Source organism: Schistosoma haematobium, chromosome 6 (genome assembly GCF_000699445.3).
Source record: "Schistosoma haematobium chromosome 6, whole genome shotgun sequence".
NCBI lineage: Eukaryota > Metazoa > Platyhelminthes > Trematoda > Strigeidida > Schistosomatidae > Schistosoma > Schistosoma haematobium.
The window spans coordinates 24,630,551-24,646,791 of record NC_067201.1 but is presented as its reverse complement, the minus strand read 5'-3'; the positions used below and the strand labels follow the sequence as shown (position 1 = coordinate 24,646,791).

The 16,241-nt window shown below is 34.8% G+C and overlaps 2 protein-coding genes across 2 annotated transcripts; both read right to left on the bottom strand.

The window, feature by feature from the left end:
* Window positions 1-259: 259 nt before the first annotated feature.
* Window positions 260-14,217, bottom strand: SAMD15_2 (sterile alpha motif domain containing 15; the record flags this gene model as incomplete). Its single annotated transcript, XM_051219490.1, has 12 exons — window positions 260-294; window positions 1,074-1,142; window positions 1,362-1,424; window positions 2,213-2,281; window positions 2,437-2,475; window positions 3,942-3,998; window positions 4,047-4,094; window positions 5,412-5,474; window positions 5,895-5,954; window positions 7,022-7,118; window positions 13,976-14,074; window positions 14,110-14,217. 12 exons carry the CDS (start codon window positions 14,215-14,217, stop codon window positions 260-262), a joined length of 807 nt encoding a protein of 268 aa, XP_051065863.1.
* Window positions 13,370-14,255, bottom strand: SAMD15_1 (Sterile alpha motif domain-containing protein 15). Its single transcript, XM_012946305.3, has 3 exons — window positions 14,110-14,255; window positions 13,976-14,074; window positions 13,370-13,944 (listed from the first exon to the last, which is right to left on the bottom strand). The coding sequence occupies exons 1-3, from the start codon at window positions 14,215-14,217 to the stop codon at window positions 13,723-13,725; spliced, it is 429 nt and encodes a 142-aa protein (XP_012801759.2). The 5' UTR covers window positions 14,218-14,255; the 3' UTR covers window positions 13,370-13,722.
* Window positions 14,256-16,241: the final 1,986 nt, after the last annotated feature.

Here is a 16,241-nt window from a genome sequence, read left to right as displayed (position 1 = left end):
TGACTGCAAGATGCAACAGCTTATTTAGCCATTTGCATACATTTCACAATCAGAATACTACATTGTTGTATCTAGTCATCAACATGCACCATATCAACTTGAAATATTTCATTTCATTCCAAATTGGCACTTCAGAATTGATGGTTTACTACTTTTGTGTGGTTGTGGTTTGTATCTACGATGTCATTCTGCACTGTCATAATAGATGATCTTGTTACGACAATATGAATTCAACTTTTATTCAAAATCTTACGTGTTACTAGTAAATTAATTTCCATCCGAATGTGGTGAGAACTGAAATCATAAAGTTAAACCAGCATTTTCACTTTTCTTCCAATGAAATTCACATTTGACATCATTATGTAAAAATCGTTTGAAGTAAAATTCAGGTTCACTGGTTTTATAGAGCATCTCAGGTTTGATCTGAATGCTTTGATTCAATTTAAGTCAACAATGTCCAATAATCTAAGTGGTAATACCATTCGTTATACTTGATTTCTTGCATCGCAGTGTTGAATTGAATGCTACGACACGAACATCATACCTCTTGCTTTGAACAGTCAAGTGACATTTTACGAACTGATGAGTTTATGTAACTGATATACCGGTTTAACAAGCATGACATTATTAATAATGATGACCATCCATTGGTTGGATGTTTGTGTATCTAACTGATCAATCGCAAATAAAACAAAGTGTGAAGTCTGAATTCGCTTACTAGCCAACACTACGCCTACTATGATACTGAGCAATTGAAAACCTTCACCGGTTTAAATACCCGATCATAGAAGATTTCAAGCATAGTCAGTAAAAGGTATGAAGTGGGATATTGGTCAAGTTGTTGAGATCGATATTGAAAAACACTCATTTTCGAACCACTCAACGAACATCATACTGTAGAGACACTCAGTGATAAATTACAATACATTTTGATGAAAATGACTATCCCATCATCTGTGATATGACATAACAGCTCAGTTTAAACAAAATACCAATGATGAACACCATAAGTTGCATAATAATTCACATCGCATCTAACACACAATTGAAATGCATCGATTTGATGGACTTACATAAAAATTTACTGAATTCGGACTTCACATAATGTAAAGTATTCAATTTGTCATTGACATTCTCGAAAACTTTTATGAAAATAAAACGATAAGAAGATCAACAATTTGATTTGCTTCATTAATAGTGAAATAAAGAAGAAAGTCACATAATGGAAACAAATTCTAATACAACACATTGATGTCGATTCACACTTTTGATATTACAACGACTATTATAGGCAAGTCACTTTATCGTAAATTGATCCCATTTCACTACGAAATTGAACGAACATTAAAGATTTGTCTTACCTTCAATATGTTGTGGTGGTAGATTGATGTAACACGCTGAACCATTGCGATTAGCTGCCTCCACTATTCAATTGAGAAAAGTAAGTAACATGAAACACATAATCACGACAAGATAAAATCATATCAACCTGATGCTCGTTGAGTCAGTTACGCGACCTACATGTCATTTTATGTTTACTTACTGGTGTACGAAGTTACTAGAAGTATATCTGTGTAGTGATATTGCCAAAGAACCAGGTACGTCAATGATGGACATTGTAGTTCAACGAGGTAACAAAATGTATGAAACAACGATCTTCCCTTTATCAAATAAATAGATAAATGCATGTTAGTATTCAGCAACGTGATTGCATGCAATGTGAAGTCATCTGTATTATCACTGTTGACGTTGTTACCAAATAATACGAGCGTGTTTTTTCAACTGTTTGCAACCAGTTGTATGTCTCACCTTTTAACACAGACTGTTCACCTTCCATCCAGTGACTACTACACATAAGACGTCAGGACCTATTTCAACTTCATATGTTCCCATAATCATAACTATGGAAGTGTCATTCCTCAGTCATCAATTCACTGATTACATATGTAACATTGAAATTGTTCCAGTATGTTGGAATAAAAGACGTGCATAATGATGTCGTGTAAGTTGAAACGGAAAACGTTCAAAGTGACGTCGTCCGAACAGGTATAAAATTCTCAATACTCAATCTTTTAGATAGTATCGATAGTTTTGCCTCTCTGTTTACTTTCTTTGGTCAGTAACGAGCAAACGTCTTTCATGAGCATTCATGAACACATAAATGTCTAGGAATACAAGTGTGAGAAAACATCTTGACAAATATATCTCTTACTTTGATGATGCTTCTTTTGTTTTTCGAAACAGTTGATCAAATCAGTGAAGTTATAGTTGGTAACTAGGGCTGGTAAAGTAGACAAATTTAAAACATTCATCAAAATACTTAAAAGACCACTCTATTCAAAAATGTAATTGACTGTCTGAAAGTATCACTATCTTATGTGTAAGTTGAATTGATCACAGGTTATTGATGTAGAACGGACTGAATAGAGAACTTACGACTTTTAAATTTGTTGACACGAATTTTTTCTATCATATCTAAAAGCGTATGAACATAGAACTTGATCTTATATGGGTGTATTAACGGCTCAAACAGTACAAATAGAGTGAAGAATCTCACAGAATACCGTATCACTCACAGACCTTGTTCATCAGTCAATACAATTAATGACTGGATATGTGACACAATACCAGATCACTAAGAAGAAAGTAACACTGTGATGGACTAGATATAAATATGAATCTTCCACAGTAGTCATTATCAATCAATCAAAGTGATATCCGAAAGCTTTTGAAAACTTTGGGTAATTTATCAGCATCAGTCTTTATTTACAAAATCACTTCACACATTCATCACTTTTCTCATGTACCCCAATCAAAAACATAGCAATATTCATTTCATGGTTTCTTCAGTGATCAGAATCAGTCTGAAGATACCTGCCATCTATAATGATCAACCTTTTCATTTTCTGTACCTCTATCAACCAAAGTTCACTTCCACGACCTAACACTGAAACTACTGATCTATAAAATACTAAGTGTCATAGACTCTTCTGTGACTAATCAACCAACCCGAATAATAATTGGATAGTACGAATGAAAATAAGCTTCACACTATGTTATGTGTTATGTTTGCGATTAACGAAGGTGGTGAGAACGAATTTCAAGTGACGTGTTTGTTTGAGCTGAATTTTTCAAGTTATTATTTACTGGAGCTTAATATTGAAGTGCAATATTTACCGACAATTGTACTAACTGAATTACACTGGATATTCTTCCATGAATGAAAGACTAGATACCACCGTATTAATACCTTTATACATGTGCGTGTATAATTCCGTCTGTCTTTGATTTATTTGCTTTCACTCATTTCTTATGTTTATCACTAACTCGCTTGAACATTTCGTTCAAAACAGATGGAATGACATTGATGGATATAACATTTTTGCCTTTAGTAAGCTGACAATATGGTATGAACGTTACTGAAGTAAATACATTGTGTGTGAAGAGTGGGATTAGACAATATCACCATTCTGGTACATAAACGAAGCATTCAACTAACCTTCACACGAGTTGATAAGACTTCATTTAATTTGGACAGTTGAAGACAATCTGTTATGTCGAAGTGTTTTACTTCAACATCACACAATCATGTCTCATTCACAAAGCTTTGTAACATTCTGCGCAAAGTGTGTTTGGTGTCAACTATATTTTCGCATCTGTTCTATCCGTCAAATACACCGAGTATCTCATATTGAAAAGCAGTGAACGGAATACACGCAGGAGGATGGATGAAACTAAACATGTACGCATGAATGCAAAAGATCATGGTGAGAATCGAATACATTACAGGACTAAATATGCCAGTATACAGTAACGACCGATGAGACAAACGATAATTCCTCATCTTATAACTGAATAAACTGATAAGCTGAGTTACGATATAAAAGCCACCACAATTTCTAATGAATCAAATGAAAAATAATTTTCGACGAATAACGTACCATCGAAGATTATTGCTCCATGTTCGCTTGCATAAAACATGCGTCGGCATTCGATCACTAAATTTAATGATTTCAACGTTTCAATATTATTATTCGATAACTTACCTTCATCAGACTGCACACCGTGATTCTTCAAATCTGAATTTGTTTCCCCTGTGAACACATACATTTCATAACAACAGTATTATATTGTAGTATAAGAATATGGATGGATCGTCGAATTTCATGGTTTAAAATCGGTAACTGACTTCATTTTAACAATCGTTGAACGACAGTAAGCAATAGGTACCTGCTGTGCGGATTGATTTCTGACTATCACTGATTTTCTACTCCTATATGGCTAGCAATACAGAACTATGCAGAGCTGCATTATCCTCAGCTTTGTTAAAAACTGTCTAAAATATGCCTACAAACATAGCTTGTCTGAGTAACCACTACATGAAACAACTTGGTTCGTTCTTTATTTTGTTCCCTTCAACGTACATGCATCTTAGCCTCATCATAATATACCACACTCAAACCTATTTTATCTACACTGCTATTGTTCAAATCGTTCATCAAATGCTTCAATTCTCATGCGTTTATGTTTCATTATGTTTGATTACAGAGTAGAGACTGGCTCGCAAAACCATAAAACCATCTTTCTCAACACTAGTCAGGGAACAGTGAATTGAAGAGTACTTTTAAATCCAATGCTATCAACTCGTACTGATCCATTGCAATCCCTTGTACAGATCATCCTGTCAAATCAACACAATCAATAGTGTCCGAACTGTTAAAAAGGGACAAAGAGTGACAAAGTTTTAACTTTCAAGACTATTTTTCGATTTATTATAATTTTTGGCATTTTCATTGCACTCGTAGTGGATACTTAGTTGCTGCATCCCAACATTACACTTAATGTAAGCTGTCAGTGAATCTTCTGACTATTTCCATGCGTTTCATGGTTGATTTAGAGACAACGGAGCACTGATCTGATTTCCATCTGTGCCTTCTGAATGTGCACATGGGTAGATGGAGATCGAGGACTAATAATCGTTAAATCGGTGACCGTGTTTCATTGGTCAGAGTCAAGTCGTGAACTATATCACTGGATTAGCATATGAAATTGATCAGCATACCAATTCCTAACATACTAGCGAATTCAAGACACAACACGAACCGTGAGACAGTACGCATGAAGAACAAGCAACTTCACATGTTCACAGTATTCATGCAAGTGTGAAATCAACTGTTGTCTATTGTTCACAACCGTAGTTGTACAGTTTACTGGTTCCCTTAACAGACATTTTATCCACCAAACGTACTCCACCTTTTCTAATTTCGACTCAGTTAGTTACGCCCTGGAATCGGGCCACCAGTACACACTTCACAAGCAGAAATATCAGTGAAATGTTTAGGGTCATTTATGGTGATGATCAATCAACTCTTGGATTCAGTAAATTTGAGATATCCAAATAATTGACCTACCTATAAGCTTCTCAATATCAAGTCTTGTCTTTTGTACTCTCTTGTCCAGCGTTTCCAATTGATCTGTGAAAAAGTACAGAAAAGTTTGTCCTTGTTGAAAAACCTATTTTACTTTATTACCGAAAAATCAGTGTGCGGAAACATTTGCTTGATGGATAACAGTTGTGTGAGATTATCAAAGATTCGAAAGTTGTATATGCAAGCACACATGTATGCAACGTGTTGACTAACACAGATGCGTGAATATAAGTGATAACTACTCCCTACCAAAGAATGATATGCAGTTTTCACATAGAACTGTCGTTGGTCATTGAAATGAAATCCTCGATGTTTGAAAGAACTAGGTCAGTATCTGTAATGCAATGTGATTTATGATCTTCAGTGGACAAAGAGAAAAACATAACGTGATTTCTGTTAATAAATAGTGTCAAATCGTGAATAAATGATTCAGTGCTTTAGAAAGATAGAGAAATGCTTACTTGCCTTTATTAAGTTTCATTATTTCTTTAAGCGTATCCATATCAATTTGTGAAGATTTCACATCTAAATATCGGAAAGATTCAAAATGTCAATTACTAATTCATCCAACAAGTAAATCACGATTATGAAAATGTATCCACAGGAGGAGGATGGTAAACTTGATGTGTGTATCATTGTCATATAATTGAATGTATCCATTGTATATGCGTATGGAAGCGTAACTAACTACATTTGCTGATATGAAACAATGTGACTTAAATAAGGTGTAATCGCTTTGTCAGTTGAGGTTATAATTACAGAATACCGTCACAAGAACTAAACATTATTAGTTGACTGGCCATTCGATTTGAAACGACTCTCCCGTAATTAGAATAAGAAGCCTTGACTAATATCAGTGAGTTATCATTCATTATCCTTGTTTGACGATTACATAATTCTTCTTAAAATTACTGAATTTTAAAGTGAGAACAATCAAAATATCAGTCAGTGATCTAAATGTATCCTACTTGTCATCAGACATGAATCGTCAATTTTGCTAGCCATCAATGGTTCACAATGTTAAGAAGAACGTAACTAGCATTAAATGACTGTACAGTGTTATCTGCTGTCTTCTATTTGACCACGTCATTTGGAGATTACGAGGAATGTCATCTTGAAACTAAATGCATTGCAAATGTGATCACCTGTGATTTGTAAATAAAATGTAACAGATAACAAACAACTACAGAGTAGCAGTATAACAATCACATCAGAGCATGAGATTCATGTAAAATGAGTAAATAGAGATGATATTATTGGTAGTACAAACTGTTGCTTCATAGTCAGCTTTGTCATAGTTTATTTCGACTCTTGTTTGTCGAAAAGAGCTTTCTTACACTGAAATGGTATCAGTGGATAAATCTGAAATAAACTGAATGACAAAGATTCAAACGTTTATCTTCGTCATTCTGTTTCCTATTTGATAATGCTGAAACAGAACCACAATTCAAATAGCTTATCACTCGAGGTAGATTACAACAAATCTATGTGAATATAACAATCAGAACACTATGTTAACTATAACTAGTCAAGTATGATTAAAGTCAATATTGGTGAAATATTATATCCTATGAATATTTGAACACACTCACCCATTTGTATGGTTATAAACAGCAACAGAATAATGATGATACAGTTGTACGCCATAGAATTAAGTACAACTCTGATGATTCTCCTAATAAAACGCAGCTATCTTTGTCATTTTATATAGTGAATACAGAACAGAAAGGTTTGCACCAATCACATTTTAATAAATACAGTAAAATATTTGAATAACGATGAATGGCGTTGGTGGTTTCGATAATCCATCTTCATAGTCGGTCGTTCCACATATAGAAAACACCCACACTCATATAGATCGGAAGTATTTCTTTGATCACATTAAATGATTGAAGTTTATCTTTTATTATTTGGCTTCATTTAATGAATGATCGTTAACATAAAAACAAAACCAGACTAGTTCTATCTGGAATGCGCTAATCCTGTCTGGTCAACACTGATATGCTCACAGTAGTGTACAAAAGTCTATAAAAATATGATTAGACTGAAGAAATATTTTGTCTCAATTAGCTGTTCATTAAGGCTCTATGGAGATAGTTAGGTTTCACAAGTGAGTAGAAAGTCGATACCATTTAGATGATGGTGAGTCAAGTTAGCATTTGAATGATTGAAACCATAACTGAAGTGAGGTTTCATAATCACCTAATTATCACAACTACTTGCAAAAGAGAATCAATGGGAATGGAGATTGTATGTAAGTAATGTTGATGATGTTTTCGTTACCGATGATAAAATGTATACGTTTTCACTAGGATTTGTACAATGAATGATAGACAACAGGGATCTAGGTATCAATACCAAGGTTGGACTTCATAATTAGAACGTTAATAACCAAAATCAGTCATTTGTTTACTCTGAAGAAGTGGTTTGCACTAAGTCACGAAACGTCAAATATACCTTCTTCTACTCAATGAGATATAAGAAAACGTATATTTACTATTGGACAAAAGGATTTTCAACCAGGTTACACACGATTAGAAATGGAACCTAATATGCCAACAAAATAGAAATTGTGTAAGAATGCATTTTGAATTATGTGATAGTATTTCTGTAGAATCCCAGAGTAAATTCAACAGTTGTATAAACGTTTCCATTTTATGGGCATTAGGTCTTATGATATTTATTTCTATGATTTCTAGAGTATATAAGAGTTGGATTTGAAAACCTTTGATAAGGACCTAACATCCATGATATTGATCACCACCCAAAGGCCAATCAACTGTGGATCGGAGTTGATCTCATGTTGACTGCAAATATACGAAATGCTTCTGGTCATTTAACCTAATTTAAACTAAAACTCAAGGTTAGAACCAACTATATTGTGGATAACCAAAAGTCAATATTTACGACTTTTGTTTAGCAGCTTGAACTATAAACTTATCCCCTATTCCTTCAAAGTAACTAGATTTTTAGTTACACCATATTGCAAATCGACCATACAGATCGTCCAATATAGCTATTTTCACTCATGTTTACAGAGAAAAGTAATTGTCCATTATATACGTAATTGTACTCTTAGACTTCTTATGTTTTATATATATGCCTTACCAGATGCTACTTATAAATCGTAAATGATCAGAACTGGCTTTCTCGGGTCACCCCACTGTCTTAGCTTTGTGTCAACTGAATGTAGTCAGTGAGTGCCTGTTGTTTTAATGGTCAGGTATACATATTTTCATGTGGTTGATGGCAACAATTCATCTTACATCGTTTTTCATGTTGTTCTATATCTCAGCTCTCAAGTCCAAACAGCTTATAATTATTGTGAGAAATTATGACAAACATAAAACCGAGATTGTGAGCTTGCTGATTTACGAAAATTGCTGCATCAGAAGTATCTTCAAAAACTTCATGAACCAGGGTTAGTTTCTTATATCAACTTGTAGGTAAATATCTGACCATCACTTGAACAACTTCGGTATTGTCAGTTTTTCCTTGAGAAATTTTAAATTGCTTGATTACTTATTGTTCTTTTACCATCGTCCTTCTAACTAACATTATGTTGTATATATTTCCAAGATATCTATTTAATATTCAGACAACTATTTTTATTACATTCAAGAATCCTCTTGACAAACAATCCTATTGAAACGGGGGAGATATTGGAAATGTTCGAATCCTTGAAACTGTCTTTCGAACTGTTATATTTGGTCGTCGCAACTGTTATAGCTGGTCGTCGCTGATTGTTGTGCCGGAAAAACGCTGATCACTTATACTCAGAACGAGGGACTTCTGCAATTCTCACGATGCGAAAGTAAGAACACAAAAACATTTTGATAAATACAGTAAAATATTTGAATAACGATGAATGGCGTTGGTGGTTTCGATAATCCATCTTCATAGTCGGTCGTTCCACATATAGAAAACACCCACACTCATATAGATCGGAAGTATTTCTTTGATCACATTAAATGATTGAAGTTTATCTTTTATTATTTGGCTTCATTTAATGAATGATCGTTAACATAAAAACAAAACCAGACTAGTTCTATCTGGAATGCGCTAATCCTGTCTGGTCAACACTGATATGCTCACAGTAGTGTACAAAAGTCTATAAAAATATGATTAGACTGAAGAAATATTTTGTCTCAATTAGCTGTTCATTAAGGCTCTATGGAGATAGTTAGGTTTCACAAGTGAGTAGAAAGTCGATACCATTTAGATGATGGTGAGTCAAGTTAGCATTTGAATGATTGAAACCATAACTGAAGTGAGGTTTCATAATCACCTAATTATCACAACTACTTGCAAAAGAGAATCAATGGGAATGGAGATTGTATGTAAGTAATGTTGATGATGTTTTTGTTAACGGTGAGAATATTGATTCGTTTACAGTAAGATTTATCCAATTAAAATAAACAATAAAAATGAAAGCGTCAATGACAAGGTTGGATTTGATAGATTCAAATAAATTGAATATTGGGTAGAAAGTGAATAACCGAATTCGGTTATTTGGTCGTCGCAATTGTTATATCTGGTCGTCACTGATTGTTGTGCCGGAAAAACGCTGATCACTTATACTCAGAACGAGGGACCTCTGCAATTCCCACGATACGAAAGTAAGAACACAAAGACTGGTATAAGTGAAGATTTATTAGCCTCAAAACACTATGACGACGACTACGATTATGATAATAATAATAATAATGAATAACAATAGTCTAAAATACACTGGTTTATATATTGATTGTACACCCATTTTGATTGAGAATTAGGACTAAATCACATACTCAGTTATAACAAATCACTTACTGAGCATAGTTCATGTCAATGGAATACAAGAATATCGTATATTATACAGAAGAAAATATTATACTGGGAAAACAAATCAAGTACTACATTAAATGATCCTCACGTTGAATCAAAACGGCTGTTGAATAAAACTCATAATGAGTAATTCCATCATACCACGAAGTAATACTGTTTATATCTTTGTATTATTGCTAAGTAACTAGACTATCATCATTCTATATTCTAATCGTTGTAAGCTGATATTTTACCCACTAACTATCGCTGTGCGTCTCATCAGTCGTTCACCTGATTTAAAGTCACTTATTGCCTGTTCGAGCATAACTATGAATTTCCGTTTTATAGAGTGGTCTGGTTTGGTTTGTTAGTATATAAACCTGTGGCCTGGAAAATATGATAATAACACTTGACTGAAGACTTCCTTTTCATACTCATGGTTGAGGATGGATGGAGGCGTACAAATAGAGGTACAGCTTATGTAGGCTAAAGGCTTTTTGTGTTAGTCATAACACATAACTGATCAAGATGAGCAAAATCAGGCTAAAAACAGAATGGCAGACGTGAATTACAAAGATTATAATGAGTGATTTTGGCGACTACGGCTTTATCGCAGTGCAGTTCCTCATTAATGGTAATGTCAGCGTGTTCGCTAACACAAAAACCACGACGTCGTTTCAAGTAGATATAGATTATGTTCAATCACAAAAAATAAGCTTTTACCACGAACACATAAATTACCTCGAAGGCTTCACTAGTGGGATCTTTATGCTAGTGCACCAACTTGATTTAATTGCCAATCTAGAAAAATAGTTAGTTAACGTCCAATGTGCGCTTGCTTTTCGCCTATTTCCCCACATTACTGTAAGCGAACCGACCATTGAATATGACCACTTCTTCATTGTGATGTTCTGATTGGACTGAAACTTCCGTATGACTCTTTTGAATCATGCATGCACCTATTATTTGGCCGATAAGTACTTCATAATGAAGATGTAGACACTGCAGCACTTTGAAGTTGTTTCTAATTGTTTTCTATGCTATTTAAGAAAACGAAACGGGTGGTTATAGCCAAGTCATTCAACACCCAAACTTTGCATCCCAAATCCCCAACAAACTCTGAAGTCTTATATAGATATGAATCCCACATATATCTAGAATTTCTATCTATACACTTATGTTATTCAGTCACAGGTATTTTTGTTGACAATCTCACTAGATTTCGAGGTTTTTACGCCTCTTTTCAAGCGCACGTGGTTTGATAAGTATAAAACTACAAGGACCTGGTCTCAACAAAGTCACATCACTCTTCTCAATCCACTCTAGAAACATTTGCACATTGATAGTCTTACATGATTTATTCTGGCTTTAGGACAGAGTTCAAGACCTTGTGCAGCATATGACTACTCGGTCATTTTTACCTCCATAATACCTTCATTTTTTTAGGGAACTGTGGCATTTAGCAAGTATATGCTTTATATTCATGAGCTTATTATTCTACTCTTATACACCTTGTTTTTACTTGCGTGTGTGTGTCACTCATTATTTTATCCAGCGCCTTTCCCGTTGTCACACTGAGAAGTGTCTATATTCAGCTAAGCAAGAACACTGAGTGGAAAAACGTAGTTGACACGCGTGCCTACATAATTGGCAAGATCAGTTTTTAAATCTTCACTTACAAGCTTCATTGTTCCGTCATTCATACTGTTAGCTTGATTGCTGCCATTTTCCTTCTCTTTATTAAAATTTACTCAAACTTTATTTCGCAGATATTCAACTCTTCCCATCATCTTGTTCAATTCACATGACAATTCAATGTTTAGTTATCAGTGTTACACCCACTGTTTATTTACAATAACACCCAGTGAAATTCAAACAGGAACATTGTCTCGCAACGACTTTCACATCTCGATTAGGTTTCATCCCCGATGTTTTTACCTTCGTGTGTTTGGATCCCATTTTCAACATTTTTGTCAGTGAATGAAACTGTACACTTTAACAGTTGTCTAAATGAGTGATTACACACAAAACAGAACACAATTATAGTGTATTGATATTAAGACGTCAATGAACTGGTATGATAAACCATCAGTCGGGGAAAAGTAAACAAGAGGTTTGACAAAGAATCTCAGTAGGCATTTCCACCCAGATCATCTGATTACTAATTCAACACTCACATACAAACAGATTGGATTCAGAACACTTGACTCTAATGTAATCTGACTTCAACCTGGTTAATAGTATGGTTTGTCTACCCAGAACTGGCAAAGCTTTACGTCGATTAAATCGTACGTTGGACTATACAGAAGTTTCTTTCTGTGAATTTTGAAAGGCTCGAATTGTTTAACGAAACAATACAAGTAAAACCTACTATAGTCATCGTTTTCTACTAACAAACGTATCATTGGATTACTGTGGTAAACAGTAGTCGAGGATTGTTATATCCTAATGAAGAATAAATGAATGTTAACTATTGGTAATTATCTATGGACTGTTGCTGTATCTAGATCCATATTGTTTAATTTTTATGTTACTAGATTACATATATTTATATTCTCTCATTATAAGCATTTATTTGGCCGATATGTTACTATTACATGATTTACCATTGTTTAGTTATTCCTAGTCCATTATATACAGTCAATACACTCACAGCCACTATTGGCTTAATCTTGTATAAATGTCATTGTCTACTTCATGGTATGATGCGGACTGATTTTTTTGTATGCGAACTACATATGTCTAAAATACATGATTCATAAAATGGAAGCTGAAATCGTGTTTTGAACACGACGGGCATAACAAAAAGATAAGTCCCAATAAGTATTCTGAGGTGACTCATGAAACACTCATCCACACTAAGCACTGTAGATCATATAATCAGAAACTTCGTTTGACCTAATTATACAGCGATAGTAAACGGTAGTATCTATTTTTATTACCTTGACGTATAGTTTGTTCGATGGAGCTTAGTATCCATCTATATTCCTAATTAAAACCTTGAATCACTATTCCGAATATAACACATGACCAAGTTAAACTTATCCGACAGGTTACTTTATCACTCAGATCTATCACTAAATTATAAAGCCTGAAATTAAAGTGAGATCGGGAAACAAGTAATCGGTTTTCATGAGAGTATACACTAAAATCTAAGTTTATTTAGATTATTGTACGTATATTGCCATAACTGATTGTCTAAACTTTAATATATCCGTTTAGAACGTTACAGCAACAAACAATCTCAAAAAAGACGAGAAGAGCAATAAGTCACTCTCTTCTCAATTTTTAAGTGAATAGGGAAAATTCCTACTATATTACAATCACCAATTCGATCACCAACCCGCTAAAAACAAAAGTTTATTATTTACTGGTAAGTTAAAATGAACAATACGTGAAAATAATTGTTGTAGAAGTACTCATAGTGATTACTCATTCAAAGTTACTATTCATTTAACCACCACAGAAACCTCAAGTGAATTCATTGTTAATATTTAAAAATCATCCCCATATTTGTTAATGAAGGTTGCCAAATTGCACTCCGAGTATTGTAAACAAATCTGGGAAATGTGAGTCCAGATAATTTGCTTCCAGTATAGCTTTTTGCTTCGAGAAACATCCCAACTATGTTTCTTGGAGGCAAGTGCAATTTGCGCGACGACTCGTTTTCATCTAGATTCAAAACTTCCCTCACTTTACATGCTATATTCTGAACAGACTGCGTAGAATTATCAATTTACCTTAATATCTGCAAACTCAGTCACGCCTAAATGAGGAAGTGTTGAAGAGTGGATATTAATTAGACTGCGACCATCAATCTGATTTTCAGTAAAACATTCCTATTACATATGTATTAGGACAACACATATTTAACCTTGTACTGAGAATATCCAATGCCTTCAATCCAAGAAGCAACTTGATTAACATCCCAAAGTAAAGCTTTTGGGATTTGAGTGCTATTACAGATTTCGGCGAAACTCATCACTACCAATACAGAATATCGAATTTCCGCCACTCATATCTACGGCTACATGCCAACATCCAATAACATTGCGACGATTTTGAACTTTTGTAGCTAGTACTACTATATAATTAAATCACTTATCCTAGCTTTCGGACGGACTTTAACAACTCATGCAGTATGTGACTACCCAGTCGTTTTCGCCTTCATAGGGAGTTTTGGCCTTCAACATGTATACATTTTATATTCATGAGCCTTTGATTCTACACTTACACGTCTTGTTTTTATTTTTGTGTGTCACTCATTATTTATCCAGTACTTGCCTCTATATTTTACTAAGAAGTAACTATATTGAGCTGTATCAGCGATATTACTGGGTAATAAAAGGGAGTTGACACACTTGCCTTCGCCTTACCTCGCTTGCCCAATTATAATTTTTGACATCTGACTGATGAAACAAACGCATAGAATAAATTACTTCTACTTAGTCAGTATTTGACGGCTTATAAACAGTCCCAGCAAATTATATTTTTACAATATTAAGGGCTATAAGATTCGGTGTAAAGAAATAAAGGGAACACAACAGTCAAGACCAGTGGGTGAAAGTGTTTGCACAAACAATGTGAAATGACGAAAAATGATAATGATTGTGGCAGTAATAATGCACTTGACAGTACTGGGAATGATGCGACTGTTCTATATGGGGCTTGATCTTTCCTATCTTCTACCTCCAACATAGCTAGAGAATACCCTGTTCCATTTGTCTTGAAGTTACTATAAGACCGGTGAGTGGCTAAACATATCACACGCCCTTGAATAAATGATTTGATCCACTGTTTTACTAATATAAAGCGGATGATATCACGTCCAGGCGATGTTTAAAATATTCACTATTTAATTCCCTATAACACTAACCCAGGAATCAAGTAGATGATTCTCAAAGCGATCTCTGGCTTAGTATGGTGAAATGTTCCGCACTCGTTGGTTTCAGGGACTGTTTATCAGCAAGAGCGATATTAGAGATTGTTACTTACTATAGGAAGTTCATGTCCTTGTCAACGAAGATCTTGATATGTATGTACATCGATTCAAGTTGCTATAACCCATTACCGCAGAACGATGAAATTACCGAGACAAATGACTGAATGGTAGAGATAGTAACAGTGTCAGTGGTAATAAGACACATTGAGCATCGAATATACGATTCAGGGAGAAAATGTAAATTAGTAAAATACAAACACAAAAGACAGTTTTGAGGAATTCAGAAGTTCAGAACTCGGAGGAAGGCAAACGATTTTGAGTCATGACACTAAAAGTCTTTAACCATTGTTTACGATAATCACAGTCACCACAACCAGGTAGTCAACACCTATTGACATTAATCACTTACTTACTTCCTTACTTACGCCTGTTACTCCTCGTGAAGAAGCATAGGCCAACCATCAGCGCTTTCCATCCAACCCTGTCTTGACAATCCTTTCCAGCTCCTTCCAGTTGTTACTCATCCTTTTCATATCTGCTTCTGTTTTTCGACGTAATGTGTTCTTCGGCCTTCCTCTTTTCCGCTTCCCTTCAGGATTCCAATTTAGGGCTTGCCTCGTGATGTAGCTTGATGATTTGCGCAATTTATGTCCTATCCATTTCCATCATCTTTTCCTAATTTCCTCTTCATCTGGAAGCTGGTTTTTTCTCTCCCAGAGAAGGCTGTTGCTGATGGTATCCGGCCAACGAATGTTGAGTATCTTGCGAAGACAGCTATTTATAACTACTTGCACCTTCTTGATGATGGTTGTAGTAGTTCTCCAAGTTTCGTGTCCGTACAGTAGAACTGCCTTGACGTTCGTATTGAAGATTTTGACTTTGATATTGGTTGAAAGTTGTTTTGAGTTCCATATGTTCTCCAATTGAAGGAATGCGGTCCATGCTTTGCCAATCCTCACCATTACGTCTGCATCTGAACCTCTTAGTTCATCGATGATGCTTCCCAGCTATGTGAAGGATTCTACAACTTCCAGAGTTTCGCCATCAACAGTGATTGGATTGCT